This window comes from Notechis scutatus, chromosome 2 (assembly GCF_049901735.1).
Source record: "Notechis scutatus isolate UNSWTSFEM ecotype Mainland chromosome 2, rNotScu1.2, whole genome shotgun sequence".
NCBI classification, from domain to species: domain Eukaryota; kingdom Metazoa; phylum Chordata; class Lepidosauria; order Squamata; family Elapidae; genus Notechis; species Notechis scutatus.
In genome coordinates, this window is record NC_142010.1 from 219,127,581 (window position 1) to 219,153,684 (window position 26,104).

Below are 26,104 nucleotides of genomic sequence, written 5' to 3' on the forward strand. Positions count from 1 at the left end.
GGATACTGTAAAATCCACATTCCTTCCCCACTCCTTGGCGGAAGGTTACTGCAAGATCCCCATACCCTCCCCACCCCACTAACCTGCTTTCCAGCTCCGTTCTCCTGTGCAGGGCAACAAAAGAAGACCCTCGCTGGGACTTGGTAGACAGAGAATAGATGGGGGCGGGGCCAGTCAGAAGTGGTATTTGCTAGTTTTCTGTACTACTCAAAATTTCCGTTACTGGTTCTCCAGAACTGGTTAGAACCTGTTGAATACCGCCTCTGATAGGTTTCCCATGAATTTATAGTAATATACTATTGTGCCTTTGCTTTAGGAGGAGATGGGAGATCCTATGATATAGGAAATGGGACAAAACATGAGTTCCTGCCAATGCAGGTTCCACCACCCCATAGGACTGAAGAAACAAAGCAAATCTGCATTTATCCTAGAACATTAGTTGATATAGTTAACTCTTGCATTTAATTGATTAAAAACCCACAGCTGAAGATTCCATTCGGGCTGATTCAAAGTGGTGCTATCTCTGCTTCCAGAGAGGCCCTTATTTGTATCCTAATCTCACAAGCTTAAGTTAATGCAGTGCAGAAGCTGCAGCACCTCTTCTGTATATTTCAGCATGATCTGGAATGGAAAACCCAAGGGCTAGAAGGTCTGGAAGCTATTTTGTTTTAAATGACCCAGGGTTCCTGTTTTATTCTTCCTGGCTTCCTGAAGGATGTTACAGATATGTGTTCTGCAATTTTGAAAAATTTGAGGAGTAATTTATTGTCCAGAACAATTTAATATATTATAGAAACTGAGTTTCTACTATAACTGATTAATAGCAATTGAATCACCACCCTGATATTTTTAGCGCTCTCTTAATAATGTCCCTGAAATCTTTTCTGCTCTGTTACTTTTTATAGAGAGATTCAAAATTATGCCAAAAGAATGAGAGTTGTTTAAATAAGGAAAACAAAAATAGAGTTATAAAAGCAGGCTGTATATGGAACTGAAACATGATGGTGGATTTCTTCCATCTATTTATTCAGCTCACATGATTGCTATGAGGATGGGTTATCTGAAGAAACTTCAGGCACAAGTGATTATGAAGAGATTTTTTGTTTGTATGATAAACATTAGTACTTAGTAAAGCTTTCTCATATTAAATATGTGTACCAAACTTTTCAATTTAAGTACTTTAAGTACTAGAATTGGTTCTTTAATTGGACTATGGAGAAGCCTTTTATAAGCCTAAAATTGTAGTTTTGTTCATGAATTTCTTCCTCTAGTAATTTAGAAGTACCTTGCTCCCCACAGTCCCACCACATTTATGAAAAAGATGCTCTTCTTTTTACATGCTCAGTTAAGCTGATAATGTTTTCAAAATTACTGAACTGGATTAAGAATATTGGGCATCTTTTTCCACAGGTTGAACTGTGACAATAATATAGGTGAATCTCTCTAATCACAGCCTAAATATTATAAAACAAATATAAATCAATCCGCTTCCCCCCTCCCCAATTATAATAATCATGGAATTGCACAACGTTGTAGAGTGGCCATATGCAGGGAAAAATAAGTGTACAGCTCAATGTTTCAATTAATTCTTACATCTTTAATTAAAATTAATTAAAAATATTAGATTATAAAGAAATCAGTACAAATGTTTAATATTTTCCTTGATTAAAACAGTTGCTATTGAAGATTTATCCTTCATTATTTGAATAACTGACAGATTGAAACACAATCATTAAATGAAATAGTGATATTGTGAGACAAGCTTTTGTATCTAAAACTAGGTAATCTTGATCCAGATGGTTTCAATTTCAAATGATGCCTTCTCTAAATTTAAGATAATTTATATAAAATTATTTTCATGCAAAAATGCATTTAATTAAAATAAATCTTAATTAAGATTTATGGAGTAGTATTTGTTTATTTTATTTTTTGTGAATGATTCATAATATGATCCCCGTAATTGCTTATGGTACAAAAAGGGGAAGCATCATGCATCATATATCATACAAAAGGTGTACCCTCCCATCTTTTGCAATATTGCAAAAGTTCCTGAGAATCTTTTTGTATGTGGTACACATGCTTAAAATAGCACCGTGTTGTATGTTAAAAAAAATCACGCATCAACCTATGCAAATAACTTATTTCTTTGTATATGGAATGTATTCTTATGCCATCTATCAGATAAGATTACAGGTATATGTACCTGTAGTACCTGCAGTATATATGGGGATAAAGTAACTATAAAAAACTAGGGCTGTAGACTGATTAAGTCCATTTTCAAAACTGAGTCACCCTTACCATTATTTGCTCTAATTGCAGCCCTTTGGAGTGGTGGTGAGATTGTGTGTTGAGAGTAAGAGAAATGCATTTATTCATTGTACAAACAATCCATCATTCTTTATATCACATAAAAAGTATTTGGATAGTTTTATATTTGAAGCTACTCTGTCTTGCAAATAACTGATTTTTTTTCTCATCTTATTTTCCATTCTCATTTGACCAATGTTTGCTTCATCAATTGTCTTAAATGTAATTTTGCTTTCCTTCCCCCTTCTTTGCCTTCCTTTTTTTCTACATCAGCAAATATTCTAGGTTCTAATATTCTACTTAAAGAAAATCGGTATCATTCATCATCTCACTAATTATTCATTAGCATTTTTTACTACATAAAAGTGTGTTGTTTCTGTTTTTTTAAAAAGTGATAGCCTTTATCCCTCTTCTCAGTTCTTCTTTGGCTCTATTGATGTATGTTTGAATTAAAATATTAGGCAGTGCCATCAAACACACCAATTACTACAAAAGTTGGAAATTTTCATTCCCCCATAACAATCTATCTGCTAACTGTGCTATTCTCGTAAAACACACAAATCTGTCTCAAGATGGATTGGAAAACTTCCATAGTAGAGATTCCAATCATGAAGCAAGAATGGGGAGTTCACACACAGTTCTACTTCAAAATTAATGCAATCCAATGAAAAACTAACATCGAAGAACCTAGTGAATCACAGCAAATGGACTGCTGTTTTTTTTTTGAAGGAAATGGGCGTTGGTTCTTACCTGATACGCCTCTTCTCGTGGAACTGCGTAGAGCATCCAGAGAGTGGAAGGTGCTTCAGTCCTTCCTTCTCACAGGCTGAGTTATAATTGAAGAACGCTCCTCCTTCCTCCACGTGGCTCCTCCATGCGTTCTCCCAGTTTCACGAAGACGAGAGGACAACCACAATCCTCTAACTGAACTAGTAAACAACTCAAGTATATACAATAACGATCATTGGCCGAAAAACAGAATTCCCTACCAGACGGACCAAGAAGGGTGGGGCTGGATGCCTACGCAGTTCCACGAAGAGGCGTATCAGGTAAGAACCAACGCCCATTCTCCGTAGAACTGCTGCGAGCATCCAGAGAGTGGGACATACCAAAGCATGTTTGTCCTACGGGCGGGACTCCGTCTGGATTGGAATCTCCTTAGGATCCCCAACCACTTGCTGTAGGACTCGCCTGCCAAAGGGCGCTTCAGCCGGCGAAAGTGTCAATCTTATAGTGGCGTATGAAAGGTGACGGAGAGGCCCAAGTGGCCGCCCAGCAAATGTCAAGAAGCGAGGCTTGAGTAGCCCAAGCTATTGATGTAGCTGCGCTCCTGGTGGAATGAGCCGTTATCCCACTGGGGATTGGAAGAGCTTGAACTGAATAGGCCTTGGAAATGGTCGCCCTAATCCACCGGCCTACCGTGGATGGTGGTACCTTTTGACCCAGCGTTTAGGCTGAAATGACAAAAACAGGGACTCCGATCTCCTGATGGATTGCGTGCGACATATGTAAATATGCAACGCCCTTCGAACATCGAGGTGTGCCATTGCCTCTCCCTATCATGCAGAGGCTTTGGACAAAAATTAGGTAGGACCAACTCCTGCGCCCTGTGAAAAGCAGAATTGATTTTTGGTAAAAGGAGGGGTCTGGTCTCAAGACAACTCGATCAGAATGAAAAATGCACAAGTCCTTCCTCACGGATAGAGCTGCAATTTCAGATATCCTTCTAGCTGAGGTGATCGCTACAAGAAAAGACCACCTTAAAGGTGAGAAACTGGAGTGGTACCTCCCTGAGAGGTTCAAAGGGAGGCCTAGTCAAGGCCAGGAGAACTTTGTTAAGGTCCCATGTTGGATATCTATGCACTCCGGCGGCGCAAATTAGAAGCCCCTTTTAAAAAGGCCTTAATGCGAGGGTGGTGGGAAAGAGAGCTGAAGGAGCCGCCAGCCACCACCGTGAGAGGGCCGCGACCTGTCTTCTCAACGTGTTGGGAGAGAGACCTTCATTTAGGCCATCCTGTAAAAGGCTAGAATTTGTGCTATAGAAGGAGAGCGAGGATTGACAGAGGATTTTCGGCACCACTTACAGAAGCTGTTCCAAGTTGAATCATAAATTCGAGTAGTGGAAGGCCTCCTGGCAGCCAGAATGGTATCTATGACCTGGGTAGACAAGCCTTCTTCAATCATCGTTTCCCGCTCAACCTCCAGGCGGCTAGCTGCAGCCACTGTGGTTCTGGATGAAGCAGAGGTCCCTGTGACAGGAGATCTGGTCCAGTGGGATCCTCCACGGCGGAACCACCGATAGACCGTGAAGATCCGCAAACCACGGCCTCCTGGGCCAATATGGGGCCACTAGTAGGATCTCCGCCCTCTCGAACAGCAACTTCCGAATTACCCTGGGGATCAGCGGAAGCGGAGGGAAGGCGTACAGGAGGCCGGGAGGCCACGGGCAACGCAGGCGCGTGGTTCTCTGCCCCGTGGGAAGGGAACCGAGAGAAGAACCTTGGTGTCTGCGTGTTGAGCGGCGAGGCAAAGAGGTCTACCAGAGGAGACCGAACCTGTCTGCTGCTTCCTGAACAACCGCGGATGCAGGCGCCACTCTGCTGGGTCCAACGTGGCCCTGCTCAGCCAGTCTGCCTGGGCGTTGGAGACCCCGGAAATGTGCTCTGCCCTGATGGAGAAAGATGCGTCTCTGCCCACCGACAGAGTCGCTCGCTTCTCTCATGAGGATGATGGAGTGGGTGCCTCCTGACGGTTGATATGGGCTTTGGTGGTGGTGTTGTCCGTAAGGACCAGAATGTGGTGCCTTCTCACCTGAGGAGCGGCTCGCAGGGCTAGGTATACCGCATGAAGCTCCAACCAGTTGATGTTGTGTCGCGTTCGAAGGAGACCAAACTCCCTGGGCTGACAGAGACTGCAGATGGGCCCCCATCCGGAAGGCTTGCGTCTGTCGTAGAGTGACCCTTTGGGGCTCCTTGAATAGATGACCTCTGTTGGTAGAAGGTCGAGTCCACCAAAGAAGGGATGAGAGAACCCTTGGAGGTATCCTTACCACTGACTTGATGTGCTCCTTCCCGGCGCTGGTACGGCAGAAGGAACCACTGCAAGGATCTGGAATGCAAAGCGAGCCCATGGGATAATAGAAATGCAGGAAACAAGTTTCCCCAGAAGCTTGGATAAACTGAGCAAGGACGCTTTACCAGTTCGCCTGATAGTCCGGATAGCAGTATGAATACTATGAAGCCTCTCCTGGGAGAGGAAGACCTTACCCTTAACAGAGTCAATTACAGCTCCTAGGTGAGCTATGCGGGTGGAAGGGCTAAGTTGGCTCTTCTCCCAATTCACTAAAAACCCGTGATCTTGTATCACTGAAAGGGTAACACTAGTATCCCTCTCGGCCTGCTGTCGGGAAGGGGATACGATAAGGATATCGTCGGAGGTAACAATGGATGCGGATGGGAACCTGTCTAAGATGGGCTGCCAGAGCTGCCAGCACCTTCGTGAAAGACCTCGGGGCTGAAACAAGGCCGAAAGGGAGGGCCACATACTGGAAATGTTGGTTATTATAACAGAATCTCAAATACTTTGAGTATGAGGGATGAATGGGAATATGGAGGTATGCTTCCGACAGGTCAACTGGCGTGAGCCAGTCCCTTCCCTGATACCCTGTAAAATAGACTGTAGAGTCTGCATCTTGAACTTCTGGCACCTGACAAAGCGATTAAGTCGCTTGAGATCTAAAATAGGTCTCCAACCCCCTGAATGTTTAGGCACCAAGAACAAGAGAGATAAAAACCTCTTCCTCGTTGAGAGGATGGGACAGGTTGGATGGCCCTAATGTCAGCCAGATGTTTAATGGCGGAATCCATAAGAGCCCGCTTTGTAGGATCCCTAGAGACAGGTGAAATCCTGAAATGTTCAGGGGGGAGAGGAATTGTAGAACGAGTCCAAAGCGCACGGAACTCCTCACCCAGGCATCCGAAGTGGACCTCTCCCAGAGGTCTGCAAAATGCCTGAGACGACCGCCTATGGGGAGAAGGTCTGAGGCCCTATCTGGGCCGGCGGGAGGCCCTGTGACCGGAGCCTCTAAAGGGTCTCCTAAAGCTGCCTCCTCTTCGGCTCCTGTCTCCTGTATCACTTCGGTCGTGGTAGGATGACCGGCGACGGGGAACCCTAGAATCTAGGGGAGAATGACGACTGGTATGGGGGCGAAAGGAGCCCCTCCGAAAGGGCTGGGACCCTCTAGACTCCTGCCTGCGAAAAAGCGAAGGAAGAAACTTCTTCTTATTTCGAGTTTCCAAAAGCAAGGGTTCAAGGGCAGGCCCGAACAGCTTCCCTTCTGCCAAGGGGCTGAAGCCAACTTGGATTTATTTTTAACATCGGCCTGCCAATGCCGAAGCCAAAGTAATCTCCTAGCTGTAACATGGGAGGAGATGGCCCGGGAAGCGAACTTAACCGAATGAAAGGTGGCATCAGCCGCGAACTCCGCCGCTGCTGTGATTTTTGCAATATCCTGATGGGCCCTGGTATTAGTCGGGGGATATGCTGCTTGAGCTGCCTGAGCCACTTGATGGAGGAACGGGTGAAAAAGGAGGCGGCCGTGGCCGACCTGATGGCCCAGGCATCGGACTGGTGAGCTCGCCGAAGAGCCATCTCCGCCCGCTTGTCCTCTGGCTTCAGCGCCCAACGCATCCGTGGGGTTGGAAGAGGAGGTCAGCCTCACAATTGGATCGTCTACCTCCGGGTGTCTAACATAGAAGAGAATGCTGGGTCCAGATTAAACATCCTCTTATCCTGACTAGAGGGGCGGGTGTAGGACCCACCGAGGCCAACTGCCTCGCAACCAAGTCTGAGAAGATTGGGGGCCGGAATAACTTCTGCTTCCACAATCGGTTGCCTGAACATGAGGTCATCTGGATCCTCCGAAGTCGATGGCGGTGGATCAGAAGGAGATTGAGAGGCCAGGCCTGAGCTATTCTTAGCCTTAAATAATAAGGACTTAAATAACTGGGGTTTAAAGAGGCCCACAACCGTCGGTTGTTCGGGAGAAATGCCCTCGTCCTCTGACATTTCCCCCTCCATAGGGTCCCCGAGAAGGAAATCAGAATACTGCGAGGACCCCTCTCTCAGAGCCTTCCTCCTCCCGAAGGGCTCAAAGCCCATTTCCTCCTGTTCCTGCGAGACCTCCTGAGGCTCCTCCCCTCCTGGGGATGGGGCATCCGTATGAGAAGGTACCTGACCCTGCTGGGGCGCCTGCCCGAGAGAGAGATCGACCAGATAAAGATTCAACGTCGGAAGTCCTCCTCGAGAACCAGGTCTGGATAGCTGCTGCATTCCATCAGCTATACCCTGACGGATAGCAAATTGCATCCATTCCCTGATACTATCAGGGATGATGGTTGACGGCGGCTCCTCAGGGCGAAGACCTGCAGCGGTTGGCGTGAAGGTCGCCTCTGGAGTACGGGATGGCTGGCGGCTCGGGTGGATGTACTGCACCTGGAGGGGAAGAACGACTCGGCAGGGGAGGGGATGGGCAGAGGTAGAAGGTGGGGTAGTTATAGTGTGCAGTTCTTTAGATCGTTGCTGAACTCCTTTTCCAGAGCTTTGTGACGCCTTAAGGCGTCCTTTTGGGAAGCACTGGAGGAGTCCTTGTCCTCTTACGAAGATAGTGCGTCTTCGATTTGGCCTTCAGGGAAGAGCCAGTTGGATTGTTCTCTGCCATGGTATCAAGGAAAAAAAACCTTACAACAAATATGGCGGTTGGCACGCCTAGGAGTTCGGCTTACAAACGCAAACCGGTTTTCCCAAATCAGATCACGTCCCCCTTTGAATAAAAATTTTTTTTATTATTTTTTATTTTTATTTTTTATTTTATTTATTTATTTATTTATTTATTTATTTGAATTTGTTTTTTAAAACACCAAGTACTAAAAAACACAATGAGAAAACTATCCAAAAATATCTACACAAAAGCTTGCTGGAATATATTATAAAATAACTAATAATAATAATTTCTTTTCTCCTTTTTTTTTTTTTTTTTTTTTAAGGGCGGGGCCCAAGGACAGGGCCAAATAGGCACAAGGAGAAAATAATAATAAAAATTATTAAATACAAATCCAAATGAGCCGAATGAACGCAGAGGCCAAAAAATAAGGGAAGCAAAATAAGTATAATAGGTAGGCCTCTTTAGGCAGCCTCCCAACACAATGGGAAGTACGTGCCCGCGCCTCTGAACAAGCTGATTGATACAGACAGAAAAAGCCAACAAGAAAAAAACCTCTAAAGGAAAGACAGCAGGGCCGGAACCACAGTGTCCTCCAATAAAAAAGGGGGCTCCACGCGGCCTGACGGTCCCGCTTAGGGCCTCAATCCACACAGCTTAAATCCAAAAACAAAAATTACACACAGCCAGGAAAAATATTATTTAAAATAAAACAAAATGGCGCCGGCCACGAGGCGGTTCCAAAATGGCCGCCCGGCACGGCGAGGCAATCAGGCGCACCAGTCCTGTTCGCTTACCAGGCAATCAGGAACAACGAAAAGCCAGGGCTGGGAGAGGAAGCGTTGCTTCCTCTAAAGCGTTCTAGGGGGAATGATAATAGTGCAATAAATCAAGGCACGGAGACAAGCGGCTGGATAAAGGCACGCTCGGAAATGCAGAGAAAGAGAAGAGGGGTGGGGGGCGAAAAAAGCTCCGAGCCCTTAAACCCCTTCCTACAGGCAAAAAAACGCCTCACCAATTAAATTTAAGAGCACACTATCAACGCAGGGACAAGGAGGAAAGGAATAAAGGCAAACCTGAACACTTAGAAGCAAAAAACTCTGAAAAACGGCCAAGGAACAAGAGATCGCTGCCTGCTTTCTCGAAGGCTGAGTGAAAACTGGAGAACGCATGGAGGAGCCACGTGGAGGAAGGAGGAGCGTTCTTCAATTATAACTCAGCCTGTGAGAAGGAAGGACTGAAGCACCTTCCACTCTCTGGATGCTCGCAGCAGTTCTACGGAGAACAATAACAGCAACAATATGCAAACAACACAAATGCATGATGAAAATGAAATTAGAGGAATTCATCATGAGAATATAATACTATTAAAATCAAATTTTAGTTAAAAAGAGATGCAAATCTGTAAGGAGAATTGCCAATTAATTTTGTATTTGCAATGTCTTATTAATGGATTTAACTTTTTGTTCTTTTTGGTAGGCATTCACGACTGCCAGCTCAGCAGCTGAGTTAAATTCCAAACAAAAGCGATTCAGAATTAAGCCATTTCTTTGGCACAGCCTTCTTGTTTGGGTTTGTGTACATAATAGCACCTCTGAAATAGATGCAGTCCTCATGCATGTCCTATTCTATAAGGAACAGCTTCATCAAAAAAACTGGTAAGGGCAATCTTATAACTTGATATACCCTTGATGGAAACCACTTTTGTGCTGAAGTGTTACATAACCTTTATGCCGAAATGTTAATCACTCTACAGTTGCTTGTCAAAAAGATTTACAATTATTGTGCCAGAAAGAGAAGCAATTTATATACTTTGTATTGCTTCACTTTATCTAGAAATTGTTTCTGTCTTTTTGGCTAGGACATTTTACCAGTCTGCTTTTATTAAATTATGTCTGTTATTGATAGCAACTTCATTTCATGATTTCAAAGTACATTATCTGTCACATAACTAAACAGCTGCAGTGCAATGTGCCAATCTTTCTTCTGGGACCGATACTTGCCTTCATTTTTGGGTGCTCTTTATGCAAAGTGTAATAAAACTAATTTTGCATGCTTACAATTAATTTTATGCTGGAACTGTATTCTTGATTGCTTCTTTTAATTGAAGCCTCAACAAGTTATAATTGTAAACTGCACTCATTGGAAATTTGCCTTATGCTTAAACTATTTTGCCAAGAAGAAATTTCTCAGATATATAAAATTATATGGAATTATAGAAAAGCTAATGATATCCTTGTTCTGTGATTTTGGTCTGAGATCTTTTTGGTGGGTTTAAAAGTTGGCAAAATGGAGTAAACATAATTATTTTTGAGGATTAATTTTGTATTTCTTCTGTTTAACAACATGGAGGAATGTCAACACAGGTTATGTTTTAGCTGAGTGTCAGATGGTCGTGCATGGCTTCCATTTAAAAATAACTTCCATGGTAACTTTAATTTTATGTAGAGCCATGAGTTTTATTTCCACTGAATGAAGGAGGGAAGTATGAAAAAAAATTGACATGATTCAAGCTGCAATTACTGTTGTTTTAGGTGTCAAACAGCAATGCAGTGCAAGGAGGTGGTCACACTGTTTTGCTTAGCTTAATCTTTATTTTATTTTTTATTTATTTTATTTGGTTTGTCAATTGCTTACAAGATAATAGGCATAAGTAAAAACATAGTTATGAATACATGGATACATATAAGAAAAATAAAAGATATAACCAGGCAAATAATTTATATAACCAGGCAAAGCATCCCTTGAAATCTGTATGTCTCTAATGTGGATTCTTCATAGTGCTGAAGTTGTGTGGAGATCCTAAACAAAAGCAAAGAGGCATATTACAGTGTAAATATTGACAGAGAAGTTACTAGACCAATCTCACTGAGCACTGGAAGGCAATACCCTAACTATTTGCCTAAGCATCAAGAGATACTTTTCTGATTCTGGTCTGGCTCTTTATTGAATGACTTGTTCATGTAAAGAACAGTCATCTTTACTTAATTGCCTGCTAGACCATATGTTGCCTTCAGGCTAGTAGCTGTGACAATATTTATAACAGTAATATCTAAGGAGCCACAACATCAACATAACGTAGTGAAACTAATTCAAGATGAAGGGTTATTTATATGGTTTCTGTGTAACCAAATCTTCATAAATTCTAGAATACACATGAAAATACTTGTTTATTTTTGCCTGTTTCCTCTGAAATGTATTATGCATAATAATAGAATGATATTTCTATGTACATTAAATCCACTGATCTTTTTATAAGATGCAATTGAAGTGTTATGGTAATTTGGAAGACTATTATTCTTGTTATCCCTATAACAGTGAGAATCTACACTTATTTCTATTTTCTTGGCTTAATATTGATAAGCAAAAGGGGAAAAAAGGAAAGAAAAGCTCCATGTTCTCTGAAATGTGCAATCTTTTAAAATGAACCTTAAAATGCTAATGGTTCAATGGTGCATTGGAGCTAAGGAATGTATCCATAATTGCATGTTTTCAAGATGGAGCACCTAAAAGCCACGCTGAGAATATTAACCATAGGTATCTTTTTATCTGAGATAGTGAATTATAGGATGCAACAGAACATAACTATGTTCTTCATAAGTGCATACAATGGAATGCTTAAAAATGTAACCGTTCTCTGCCTTCTCTTTCCCTTCCCCTCCCTTCCCTTCCCTTCCCTAAAACATACTAAGTCTATAGAGAGGGTACTTACACTTGAGTAGTGACCTTGTTTTTTTTTTTTTTTTTTTTTGTAACTTTGTTTATCAGCTGCCCCAGGATGAAAACTTGCTTTGATATGTAATACACTAAGTTAAACCACACTGTTGATTTTAATTTAACATTTCAAAAATAGTAGGCTTTGCTACTTAAAAATTATAGTGAATAGCTGTGGAAAATAAAAATCATGTTAAATAGAACTAATGGTGAATTTTCTTTTTCAATATGAACAGCCTGAGTTAATTCTTAATAACAATCAATTTGTGAAATATTTCCTTTCTCAAATACTAACTTGGTATTTGCCATGCAGCTCTCATTCCTAATAATTTCATGAGTTTGAATAGACTTAAAGCACAAAGAAATATTATATTGCTTTAAGATATACTACTTACAGAGTTGTACTGATACATTCTTTAATCATTATTTACTTACCCATTGCACAATTTAGTAGTGTTTTCTTTTCTTGGTGTTCTGCTATTCAACATCAATATTCCTATTTTTGCTGGTAACATATATCAAATTTGTCTTTTGATCACCTGTGGGGAATTCGGCTTTTTTGGTTACTTTTCTGCTGTAATTGCAGAAGTCCTTAATGAGGGTTTTCATTGCTTACTTGTCCTCTTTAGTTTGTGCACATCTAATTATAATCATGTCTCTACAGTAAAGCACACAAAATGAAATCAATAAAGACTTAGTATAGTTTCCAGTATTCATGGGTTGACTTGATCATTGCCTTTAGAGAGCAACTGAATGGAACAAATTGTTGAATCTTTTTTTCTTCTCAGACAGGTTTGAGCAAATTGAGCTTATTGTTCAAAGCAGAATGTGAACAACATAAGCTACAGTCAATTTCAGTCTGCACATACTATACAGAAATATTTACTGGAAGGATGGGCAGAAGAACATGCAGACTTGGCAAATTATGGCCGGTGCCCTGTTGGATTTATTTTCTAAATGCAAAATTATTCTGGTCATTGAGTGTACTCCCACAGTTTAGTTAGCCATTCTTCTGAACAGAGAATCAAATGTCTTTTTCAATGAAAACCATATAAAATATTTGCAGTTGTTAACATATCCAAATACCTATGAATGGGAAAATAAGGTCTGTGTATTAAAAATGATCACCTGAAGACCTCTAATTGCAGATAAGTAGGCAAATGGTTTATTATTTGGAAAAGGATGATGCTCATAAAATGAAAGACAAGGTCCCTCTGGGCCTGCAACTAGAGCCCTTATCTATATTAGATAAAATTTGAATGGCTCAATATAGCCCTGTGAGGTGATTTGGAGGAAAAGATAGTCTAGATAAGTTGCCACCTTTTTCATAGAATTGCCCTGCAGAAACAGCAGGAACTGCTCTGTTAGATCCTAGCAGTCTCATGATAGTTTGGCCCATTTAAAGCATTTTTGAAGAGGTAGTCCCAGACTCTTGCTTGACCCTAGGAAGCACATGAATGGGAACTACTCCCCAGAAACCCACCAATTATTTTTAAGGAGATCAAGGGTCTTTCAGACACCATTCTAAAGTTTGGAATAATGTATGCAGAATTATATCGCTGACTGAATGGAAGGCAGTTTTGCTCTTTGGCAGAAAAGGGATGACAAGGTGTAGGATTAGTTTGTCTTTATTCACAGCATGGGTATGTATGTTGATTGGGGAATGCACTGGCAAATATCACAGAAATCAGAAATATAATTTGTAAGACAGGGGTGTCAAGCTCACATTGTCATGGTGACATCATGTGACATATCAGGACCTTTTCCCCCTTCGCTAAATCGGGAGTGGGCATGTGACATATCCGCCCTGCAGGTCAGGAGTTTTAGAGCCCTGTTCTAAGACAATAAAAAGAATACATTATATTCTTTAAAAGAATATACTATGTGACCAAGAGTTCAGATGGTTTCAACATTGTCCTAGATAAGCTCCAAGTCAATATAAAAATGGATATAACTGAAGCAAGGTCTTCATGAAATCTTTAAGAGATCTAAATGCAAAACCAAAAACAATAACAACAAAGAAATGACAATCAGAGTGCTATGATAGCTGTAAGATTATACACAACAAAGAGGAAGAGAAAATATGGGCATTTCAGAGAGTATGTAACTGGGTTACATTGGGTGAGACAGAACCAGAGGTGCTATTTGACTGGTTTGCACCTATTCGGGCGAACCGGTAGCGGTTGTTTGGCTTGGGTCGCTGAACCAGTGGCAATCCCTGGCTGGCACGCCCCCAACCCGGTCGCCCGGTCGCTCACTTGCAATCGCTCTCCTAGCTTTCTGTTCCCGACGTCCTCTTTCTCCCCAGGGAAAAGGAAGAAAGGCATGGACGCTGCAAGTATCACTTTCCCCGTGTGAGTAAAGTGCCTGGAGTGAGAAAGGGGGTGGGGGTGAATCGAGCCTTGGAGCACTTTTGCAATGTAAAAGAAATGCATTTTGGAAGCAGGTCTTTTAAAAACTCCTCCAAGGATTCCCCATGGACGCTGCAAGTATCGCTTTCCCCTTGTGAGTTAAAGTGCTGGAGTGAGAAGGAGTGCGGTCTGACAGAGGGGGTGGGGGAATCCACTCAAGCCTTGGAGAAATTTAAAGGAGTTGCTTCCAAAATGCTTGTCTGTTAAGTTCTCTCTCTCTCTCTCTCTCTCTCTCTCTCTCTCTCTGTGTGTGTGTGTGTGTGTGTATGAGAGAGAGAGAGAGAGAGAGAAAGAAAGAAAGAATGAAAGAAAGAAAGAGGAAGGTAGAGAAAGAAAGAAAAAAAATAGGTGACAAGGAATGGCTGGGAGGGGAGGGGCCAGGTGAGGCACCCCTTGATGTGAGTGACATTGAGTTGGCCACGCCCACCCAGTCACATGACCACCAAGCCATGTCCACCCAGCCACATGACCACTAAGTCACACCCACCCAGTCACATGACCACAAGCCACGCCCACCAAATAAGCCACGCCCATAGAACCGGTAGTAAAAAAATTTGAATTCCACCACTGGACAGAACAATGATGTGAACTGTGATTTCCATCATGAAATCAGCCCAAACACCCAGCTACTACCTTGGTTAGGAAAAGGATGAGTAGGAAGATGTGAAAGAATGATTTTATTCAATTAAAACAGCAACATGCCTTCCAGTAGTGTGCTCTTGTCTTTTTCTTGCTGGAGAAATAAAACACAGAATTACACTTGGTGGGAATTTGGCAATGGTAGATAATCATCCAATTAAATTATGTGCTTTTCACTTAGGGATCAATTTGGAGGCATAGTTTAACTTATTTATCGGCAACTTTTTTGACAATGTGTGATTTATAATATAAATTATATAAGATCATGGACCAGGTCCTTTAGTTTTAGGGTGTAATGCAACAGCCAAACCAATTATATATATATACACAACAAAAATATTTCAAAAAGTCACAGGGTTTTGAAATCTTCAAGGAGTCCCATTTGTTTATATGAAAAAAGTATTTCTGATTCAGAGAGGATAGAGTGCACTCTGCAGCTTATCATTAACTGAGGAAAGGAATGGAAAAGATCACTTTCAGAAAGTTGTCCAAATACTGTATATTCACCTTAAAAAGATTGTATATCTTGTGTCTGGCAGAATAAATCGTAGTACCAGGTATGCATTAGAGATCTTTATAAATATATGCTGACCAAAGTAGCACTGCCGTATATCCTAAAACTAATAAGCATCAGCAGAGTCATCTTGCTCTTCCTAGAGGCAATAGTTTTTGTGAGATGTTGACATGAATGAGCCCTACTGAATGAATTGTTTGCTCCTTCGGTGTATCTAGACACCATGACATCTAGACAGTGGGCAGGTGGTCATCAATTTCAAGAGAGTGGGGAAGCAAGAAGCAGTTGAGAGAAAGTATAGGCATTAGACTAGAGTGGGTAACTTCCAATGCTTGCTCCAAGTATCACTTCTGAAATAATGTTGCTCCATTCTCCCTATTCCCAAAGAAGATGAAAAACTGGTGTGTAACAGGGGCAGAGAAAGTAGCAAGTCATGAACTGAAGGCTTTGGGACTGGACAAGATTTGTGTTTTCATTTGGAAAAATATAGGGTATAATGGACAGAGTTTTAACCTTACAATATTTCCTTCTTCCCTTTCTCCTCTGGTCAGTTAGATGATGCAGGCAATTTGATTGCCACAGTTTCATACTGATGGGTGTCTGTGGTATAAGACATAACAGAAACAAGAAATATCCTTTAAATAAGAAAGAATATATCAAAATAAAAATAAATACCCTGAAGAAGTTCAACAAAGCATGTTACATCTGTGGAAATTGAGCGAAAAAACCCAGAAATTAGTAGGAACTGCTCCTAGCAGCATTCAAGGGAGTTGGGCTCCTGCCAAGCATTTCTAAGCTCTATGCAAGTACAGCACCTATTTGTGTAAGCAGAATGACTGCAAGGAAGAATAATATATTTTTTCAATTTTAAATATGCTTTATCCACTGTATCGCTTACTCTCCTTGCCTGTACTGCTTCAGGTAAAGACATTATTTAAATGTCCGTTTCTTTTACCAACTTCATCAGATTCATAGGCTGGATTTATACCAGTATTGTATACTATTATTGTATCAGTTGCTTTACACTTAGAATGGATGCTGATGTTATTTCCCCTTACAAATTTACATTTTTCCTTACTGCTTTTATTACAGTTCTTTAGCTCAGTTACAGCTAGTAGGTATTTTGAGCTTCAACAATGACAGGATCCTACTTGGAGAAAGTACACATTATTTATATAAGCAGAAAAAAATGAATATTTTTTAAACTTATAAATTTAGAGTCAAAGAAAAAGCAGAAGAAAACACAGAGTAATAAAATGGATTAAGAGGAAGCACCATTTAAAGGGAGTAACAGGTAAAATACCTTAAAATTAAATAAGAATGATGTAAATAGGAGATAGTGTTATCTGTAAAGTTAAACAATAGGGGCATGACATCTTGCTAATGTTATTGCCTTTCCATGTGAGTGGGAAAGATCCTCCAAAATAGTTAGGGATAGCAAAAGAGTTGAGGTAAAAATTCCATAAAGAATTATTTTGGGAATTGGATCTGTGAGTTTGAAAATCAAGAACTAAAATGTGTTAGTTTCCTTCCGAAATAGCACATTGCTATTGGTACTTGGGGTACAATAAGAAAGATAATTTGCATCTGGAAGCATGGAGAGTGGAAACCCAGTCTGGAAACCCAGACTGAAGTAACTCAGTCTAGAAAATTAAATCAATGTCATTGGTGTTCGTGAAGTTGAATAGAAGAGTTTAGTTAGAAAGATTGCTAATCTAATTTAATTGGGAAAAATATCTAACATCATTCGGTGAAGTCAGGAAACAGCAGGGAATCTACCAAATGGAGGATGAGTGGGCATACCTCATGCCTACTTTCTCCCAAATTAAGTGGTCAGAAAAACATTTCTTTTAAAAATTGTGTCAAATATTTAATACTGAACAAGTAGGTGGAATAAACCTGTTTTTGGTCTCTGGCTAGGGAGCCGTAACAAAAATGAACATGTGTGGTGGTGATGTTCCTGCTACTACAGTGCTATTGTTGTCCAAAGCAAGTGGCCTGTTTTTCAGTTCTCTTTATTCTCCCACAAGTATGCCTCATGCTGATGTAAATGCAGTGGATATTTTGCTATACTGTTGTCAGTGTGCTTATTGCACAGCAATTATATTTTGTAACTCTATCACCACCATTATACTTGCATAGATTTCTTCTGTTATTTGACATTTCAGTTAGTCCTTTTTAATGACCACTGTTCAGTGACCATTCATACTTGTGATATGCTCAAATAGCGGTGGTTACACCCAGTCCTCAGAGTTCCAGCTGTTGCAGTATCATTACATCATTATAGCTCATCAGTCTGGAACCCACATTATGTATCTGATATTAGCACAGTTGAGAAAGTCCAGAAATATTTCACAAGAAGAGCTCTCCACTCCTCTACTCATTGTAGAATACCTTATGCCACAAGACTGGAAATTCTAGACCTAGAAAACCTTGAATTATACCATCTTTGGTCTGATCTAAGTATGGTATATAAAATCATACATTGCAATGACTTACCTGTCATTGAGTACTTCAGCTTCAACCATAACAACACAAGAGCACACAATAGATACAAACTCAAGGTTTACCGCACCAAACTTGATTGCAGGAAATACGTCTTCAGCAACAGAGTGGTCAATGTCTGGAATACTCTACCTGACTCTGTGGTTTCTTCCACAAACCCCAAAAACTTTAACCTTAGACTGTCTACTATTGACCCCTTTCCTAAGAGGTCTGTAGGGGGCGTGCATAAGCGCACCAACGTGCCTACCGTCCCTGTCCTATTGTTCCTTTTATTTTTGTTATATGTACCCATTTCATGTATTCATAACTATGTATATACTTATACCTATTATCTTGTAAGTGATTGACAAATCAAAATAAATAAATAAAAAAAATAAAAGTAAAAGTATCCTGCAGTCATATGGTCATTGTGAGCTTCTTTGCAGCTTCTGACTAGCAAAGGCAATGGGGAAGCTGGTAGGTTGCAAATGGGGACCATGTGAGGTCCTTGCTTAACCATTGTTGGTGATTCACTTCATGATGTCAACTGGGAGTGCCAGAATTGCCATCACTAAGTGGAGTCATATGATGTTGTACTTTATAACTACGTTGCTTAGCAATAGCAATCCCTGTACCAATTGCTGTAGTTAACTGAGGACTATCTGTAGTTCTCATTTGTATGTTTGCAAAAGAATTGCTTGTTCTGCCTAGAAGTTCTGATTTTATATACTGATATATAGGTATTGAAATGTCCTAAATGTAATGTATTCTTTCATAATTCTCTTTCCAAGATCAACAGTATTTACTGGGGAGTACTATGACCCTGTATAACCCATAGGGCGTACAATTTAAGATTCAGATTGACCTAAAGTGGCTACACTGAATGACCATCCTATAATATTAGTAAGATATTGGTTGAAGTCCTGTGCTGATAGATCTACTTCTGCCTGCTAAGTTATAACAATAATCACTTGTAAAAATATTTAACAGCCTCCCAATTAAAGAAATCTGAAGTTATTGTTTACGTCTAAAGCAATCATTTTATTAAATTTACATACAGATACAAAAAGTATGAAGATAAAGCATACTTAATTTGTATAAAGATCACTTTAGAATATGAAGTGTCTATAATTTTTAAAATTCTGCATCTTTTAAGCATGTAAATTATAAATTATTACAGTAATATAGCATAAGCTTGTGAAAATCATAAATATAAAAGCATCTTAAGGAAAATAAAAATTGATTTGACTGGCTAGCTAATTGGCTGAATATTGAAGTTAGTTATTTAAATATGAAATAGCCAGAGGAAAGAATGATATCCATATATTATGGCAAGATTAATACATCTTTCAGAGCATGTTTATTATATGAGAGGAAATGCTAAAAACACCTTATAAGCAGTATCAAGTTACAATTATTTCATATGTTTTTTTGCTGTTTTCTAAATGACCACTGTGCAGTCGATTTGGTAGCTGTTAGTATTGATTAATTATACATACTTCTGGCCTATTATTATTGCTTGATTATAAAACTTGCAGAGTTGCTGAAGCTTGTTAAGAGTTTCAGTTAAAAAAAAAACAGCAGAAAAAAACACCTTAGACTCAAGGGTCCTTGATTGATAATAGAAAAAGTGAGATTGTAAACAAACAAACAAAAAAGGCCAGCCCCACTTTTAAGGCTTGTCTTATTTGGAGGGGAGTGGGGGAGGAGGAAAAAAGGGCAATAAAATAAAAGAATAACAATGATGCTGAAACAGTCATAGAGAGTGAAGACAAAGGGGCAATGAGTTCAGCAAGATGAGTAGCTTTACTGGGGAAATTAATGTGTTTCAGAGTACCACAAATGATTTGATATTTATATATACATAGACTCGAACAAATGAGATAGTTGCTGAATAAAATGTGGCTTTCACTGAGTGTTATGGGAAGCAAAGCATAGAGCTTATTGAAAAAGCTTAATTGCTCTATAAAAACTCTTGCAATAGTTTTGTAGAACAGTGGAAATAAGTCAGGAATGTTTAGTGTCAAAGCCACTATTACTGTAAAGGACTTTATAAGCATAAACCAAACATCTGCCAGAACTTAAAGAGCTTTCCAAACATTAAAAAATTGGGCTTAATTGTAGTTTAATTAAATAAAATAGTGAAATTTTAAAAGAAAAGATGAAAAATGATTCACAGTGGGACAGATTTAACATTTACAAGAAGATATGAAATGCCATCTCTGTGGAAACGTCTACTGAATTACCGTAGAGCTGAAATTAGGAGTCAAATCAAATATAAATTTACAATAGCATACCAACAGACAGTATCAGATCAATATGAATTAAGATATCATCTGTCATCATACATGATCAAGTATTTTACACAGAAATATTAGTTTTATGAAGATCTAAAGGCAAAAGCTGCCCTTATACAAAAATATGCAGTATAATCCAGAGAACGATTAATTCAATATTATAGTCTGAGCAGTACCACTTGGTCAGAACTGAGGATAGTTTTGCTAACCTCACTTGGGTTGACAAACTAGAACTAGCAGAAGGCTATTTACAAATGGAAATATCCTGAACTATTTTCTCATCATAATTTTATCTATAATAATAAACTTGTTTTTGGAGCAGTATCTATACCAGCACTTTGGCAGAGAGCCATGAATTAAATGTTACAAGATTATTTAGGCACCTAGAGTTATTTAGATGACATAATTGCATTTGGAATGGTGTAGTTCATCTGCAAGACGTGCTGCAGAGGTTGGCAAATGGTGGCCTTCAAACATAACAGAACATATATGAATTCTATTACTTATTTGGTTGCATCTCTGGTGCACAAAGCATATGGAAGCATACAGACAATATTCCATATAGATTATTCAAGCAATCATAAATGCTGCAAAGCCATAAGACATAGTACAGATATTATAATTTTTTAGGTTTGTGATGCCTCACAATGTGGCATCAATTAGGTTACATCATATGCTGTGAAAGATGACAGTGAATGCCATGTTGTTGATACAGGAAAAAAAGGCTTGGTTTGGATGATATGCATTTCAACCAGTGTTTAAATGGAAGGGAATCTATGTTCCGTTATTCATCAACAACCACAACTATTAATCTCCAATCCTTAAGAGTTTTGTTTACAGCTGTTGCTCAAATGAAACACTGGTCTTTGTTCTATGGAGGGCACAGATCCAAATCATATACAATCATACCAATGAAATAGATAATTTACATTGTAGAGGCAAGTGAAACAATCCATAGAATCCACATTATATTTCTTTGATATTTTTTGTAGCCTTTTGTAGTAGGAATCTGAGGAATATTCATATAATGTGAGTCATGACTGAGATATTTGCAGAGAAACTAGGAGAAACCCAATAGAATCGCCAAATCAAATATTGGTGATGTTCTCAGGTGATACTTTACACTGAAGCTTAAACTTTCTCAAATTTAATTTGAGTGTAGTTAACTGAAAGAAACTGAGAAATGTTTTGATGATGGAGCACAATATATTGATCAGCTGAAAACTAGAGATGCATAGAAAGAAGTGAATGATATAAGTTGCAGATTGTAATTTATGAGTAATCCACCATGTTTAGCCCTTCAAGGTAGTTCAGACAAGAAGCACAACTATGAGTGTTAACTGTACTGTAAGGCTACATTAGCACAATCTTGCAAGACTGAAAGTCTTTCTTTCTTTCCTTTTATTCTGCTGAAAGCTAGGGCAGGTCCTTTCTGAAATGCTTCTCATGTCCTTTCACCTTCTGTGGCCCGACATATCTTTTAATGCCAGTTGTCCAGTTTGCTGCTCTTCCTCTTTTCTCCTAAGATCATTCTCATATACAATTACATCCACCAATAATATATGCTCCTAAGTTATTATAGGACTATGCATCGGAAGTTGTTCCATGATCTCCAATATTGTCAGAAACCCTAAGCACTCCCATCTGTCATGTTATCTCTTATTCAATTCAAAAACACCACAGCACAAAACTGTGTTAACAGAGAATGGGTTTGTATGTTAGTGAAAGAAATGTAGTATATTGGATTATTGTTATACTGACTGATTAAGCATGTATTTGATCTAGTATACTAGCAGGATCACCCTTGGCTAAGGAATACATTCTCATTCTTACAGATTTATTGAAACTAGTTCTTTCAAAAAATTCAATAATGATGGGCGGTGAAGATTATAAAGCTATCTTCATGTTTGATATAATGAAGTTTTGTAGGTAACTGCCTATCTATTTCCCAATTCTTCACAATTAACATTTAAATAATTTCTTCTAATAATTTATAGTGAAATTTAAATAGATCTGTTTAACTCTACAGATCCAAAAAGTGCTCTGAGGCTTTGGGTGGTGGTAGAATTGTAATACCTATCAGGAAATACACGTACACACTTCAATTCATATATTTTCCCAGTTGACATGGCAGGCAGCTAGAAAAGATAGTCACGTGATTCTAAGAAATGATGGAGTTGAGAGTCCTAGGTGCTACTTTGCATGCACACATGCTTCAAAACTTTTTTTTCCTGATTTTTGTCTGAAGAATTACATAGTCTTAGTTCACTATAATCATGGGCATATCTATATTTTTGTTTGGCTAGAGTTTGTTCGCTGTTATAAAAGTGCAAAGAACAACAAGTAAGATGATTAAAGGCCTGGATACTAAAACATATGAAGAATGGTTGCAGGATTTGGGTTTGGCTAGTCTAGAGAAAAGAACTAAGGGTGACATGATGGAACAGCTTGCCGTCAGAAGTTGTAGATGCTTCATCACTAGACAGTCACTTGTCTGAAATAGTATAGGGTCTCCTGCTTGAGTGGGGGGTTGGACTAGAAGACCTCCAAGGTTCCCTCCAGCTCTATTCTGCTTGATTAACTTAAACTGATAAAAATAAACACCTGGATGGAGGTATTCATGTTGTGTAAAGATATCATGTTGTGTAAAGATCTTCTTACTTAGAATGCTTTTGAGAACCACACAAGGGAAAAATGTGTAATGTGTGATAAATTAAACTATGCTTGCCAAGAGAACATAGCACAAGAGACTCACACATAAAAGAATGTAAAAACGATTAACTGAAAAGTGAAAAAAGTCTAGTTTGATAAGACCTGGCTAAAAATCAAAATGATTATTTCTTTATCTATTTCTGAATAAAAATAAAAAAGCTGGAATCTCTGTGGTGTTTCCTGTTGCTGCTAGATTCTGAACATGTGATCTTTTGATATTCTATGTGGCTGCTTCCCTTCCTCAAATGTGCTTGCTGTGTGCTTAACCATAGGCATTTTGTGCTAGCATATTGGTAGACAGTTACTCAACCTATAATTGTTGCTGAATTAGTAATGTATAAGCATGCATCGATGAATGGATATATACAATGTATTAATAAAAGTGCTACTCAAAATGGCTGACACTTAAGAAAATACTTTGTATGGGATATTCTATGCATTCAACTGAATTACACATAAAGATAATTTGGTACCAGCTAAATCCAAGAGAATTTAACATTATTTTTTAATGATGATGTATTTTTCTTTTGAAAAAAGTGGACTAATGTTTGCCCTTATTGGTTTGAAATACCTAGGTTGGAATCAGTACTGGCCTTGATGGTACTGGGAGAAAGTGCCAAATTAAATATGTCATGTCTGAAAGTTTTAATGGACCTAGTGAAATATTTTATTTCAAGCTCTGTGCCTCTTCAAAAACAGGTAAGTGCCAAGTTAACCTTGGTGTAGAAAAAAATTGTTTATCATTGTGCTATCCCAGATGAGTTCTTCCAAGATCTGCATTGATCTTGCTGTAGCCAATGCTCTGTAATGTTTCTAAATATGTACCGTATATGCCGGCGTATAAGACGACCCGGCGTATAAGACGACCCCCAACATTTCCACTCAAAATATAGTTTGTTATATACTCGCCCTCTTCCGCACGCCTTCCACTTTTGCACTTTTTTTTTTTTTGAGGCACTTTTGTCTACCGTGGAAGCGAATCCCGTGAAGCCGAAAGGAGCAGCCAGCCTTCTCCCAGCTCCCAAGGAAGCGAGGCTCGCACCGCCCGGGCTCCGCTGAGGTATCCGGCTGGGGCTGTCAGGAGTTGTTACCGCTGGCGCGGCTCCGCGCGGCTCCAGTCCCGTGTTGCCTCGGGAAGGAAAGGCAAAAGGAAGAGCCGCGGCGGGCGCTTGCAATGGCAGCAGCGGCTCCTGGTTTTGCCTTTCCTTCCCGAGGCAACGCGGAGCCGCGCCAGCGGTAACAACTCCTGACAGCCCCAGCTGGATACCTCAGCGGAGCTCGGGCGGTGCGAGCCTCGCTTTCCTTGGGAGCTGGGAGAAGGCTGGCTGCTCCTTTCGGCTTCACGGGATTCGCTTCCACGAATCAGGGCAAAAAAGTCGCAAAAGTGCCTCAGCCGCGGGCAGCTGCAGTGCTTCCCAATTACTATTTGCCGGCGTATAAGACGACCCGGCGTATAAGACGACCCCCCAATTGGAGGCATCTTTTTCAGGGCAAAAAAGTCGTCTTATACGCCGGCAAATACGGTACTTTAGAACTGTAAATATGTACTTTAGAACTTTTTTTACACATCTTGGTTCCTATTTGATTAACATTTTTTTGTATAGGAAAAAAATAACAAGAAAAAGATGTCATGTTGGCACTGGCAAGTAGGATACATATATACAAATATCCTCAGAGAAATCTGTTTGCATGGCATTAATGCAGAATTACAAAAAACCGCTTTTCTTGGATTCTGTGACTGCGGAAAGGAACATGATAATGACAAAGAATTAAGAGGAGCAAATTTTCTTGATCTTTTGAACGTCTGCCTTCCATTTGATGAATGTAAGTACCAAAGTAGTAATTTTCTCCTGCATTATGTATAGTATGTGCGTGGTTCAATGGTGACCACATTATGGCTCATATGTATAGATTCAATGGTCAATGGTCTATGTGACCAATTCATTTATGCCAGCTGGTTGCTGATTTTTTTTCTAAGTTGCATCTCTTCTTTGTATTTCTGCATTATATATGTGTATGTGTAACAATTACTATAAAACATACCATTGAAGATTTGAGAGGGGGTCCAACAAGAAGATCAGGGATGGGGATAAATCCAAAGCTCTTGCTGCCTAATTTAGATAACACTGTTGTCTTTATATTGCAATTCTGAACTTGTCACTTTAGTTGTTTTTACAAGGTGCATTTCTCATCACATAGCTCTTGATAACATCAACAGATACACTGATCTGTAAAATGAATATTAAAATCTTAAACTTATACACATTTCAGTTCAAAGGAATATTCGAATTACCATTGATGCTTCTTTTTATAAGGGCATGACAACTTGTAATTAATCAGCCACTTCATACTCTTCTTTTGAGAATAATTTCAGAAGTTGAGATGTCATCTTGATGAAATTCACACTGATACTACATACTAAGAACAAATAAATCAAAGAATTTACAAAATTAATCAGGTGAGAATAAGGTTGAAGTATTTTCATAATCAGTTTAGGCAATGCTACATCTTATTATACAAAGTTAAAATGAACTTAAAAGGAAAATTAAAAGAATCCCAGTTTGCCCTAATGTGAGTATGAGTTACCAACCACTTTTTAAAACTAGGAATGTCCTCTTTTACTCCAGTCACCAGAAAAGCAATTTTCACCTGTCTTTTTCTACTAGGCTTCAAAAGTAGCATTTTCTGACTTTTATGTCATAAGCAGCCCTGTCCAGTTCACTTCTTGTGCTTCATTCCATTGGAGAAAGAGGCTTTCTGCATTCAGTGCCTTCTCCTCTCCAGCCATTGTCTTACATGGACATTGTTTTAACAAGTTCACCACTGGGATGGTGAAACTGTTCATTGATGGAACAAAGAAATTGTAGACTTGACTTTTTGTTTTAACCAGGGATTGCTACTTTCCCCTTTTATTGCAAATGGAAGTGGCAATAAATAAGTAATTAGAAAAAAACTAAAACAATAGTATTTTACCTACCACTTTTTTGTCATTTTGTCTTTAATAAAGGTTATTAAAGCTCAAGTTCATAAAAGAAATCTAGGTGCCAATAGAAACATGGCCATGGCAGGAGCCTGAAAACTTATAAAAATGGTATAGCTTTCTCACAAAGTTGAAACTACCTATGCCATATGTATGCTAAGATCTAATACAGAGGTGTCAAACTCATGGCATCAAGTTGTCGTCATGTGACGTATTGCGACTTTCCCCCCTTCACTAAACTGGGGGTGGGCGTGGCCAGTGCGTGATGCATCCGGCCCACGGACCGTGAGTTTGACACCCCTGATATAGAGGACAGACATTGTAATG

General features: G+C 39.6%; 1 protein-coding gene across 4 annotated transcripts in view; it reads left to right on the plus strand.

The window, feature by feature from the left end:
- Positions 1-26,104, plus strand: part of TMEM232 (transmembrane protein 232) — a 128,993-nt gene that overhangs the window by 33,769 nt on the left and 69,120 nt on the right. For all 4 annotated transcript variants that reach the window (XM_087958075.1, XM_087958076.1, XM_087958078.1 and 1 more), the window contains 3 exons: positions 9,506-9,684; positions 23,373-23,496; positions 24,402-24,621. In XM_087958075.1, the coding sequence (XP_087814201.1) occupies positions 9,506-9,684; positions 23,373-23,496; positions 24,402-24,621 (523 nt within the window). The remainder of the gene's footprint in view (positions 1-9,505; positions 9,685-23,372; positions 23,497-24,401; positions 24,622-26,104) is intronic.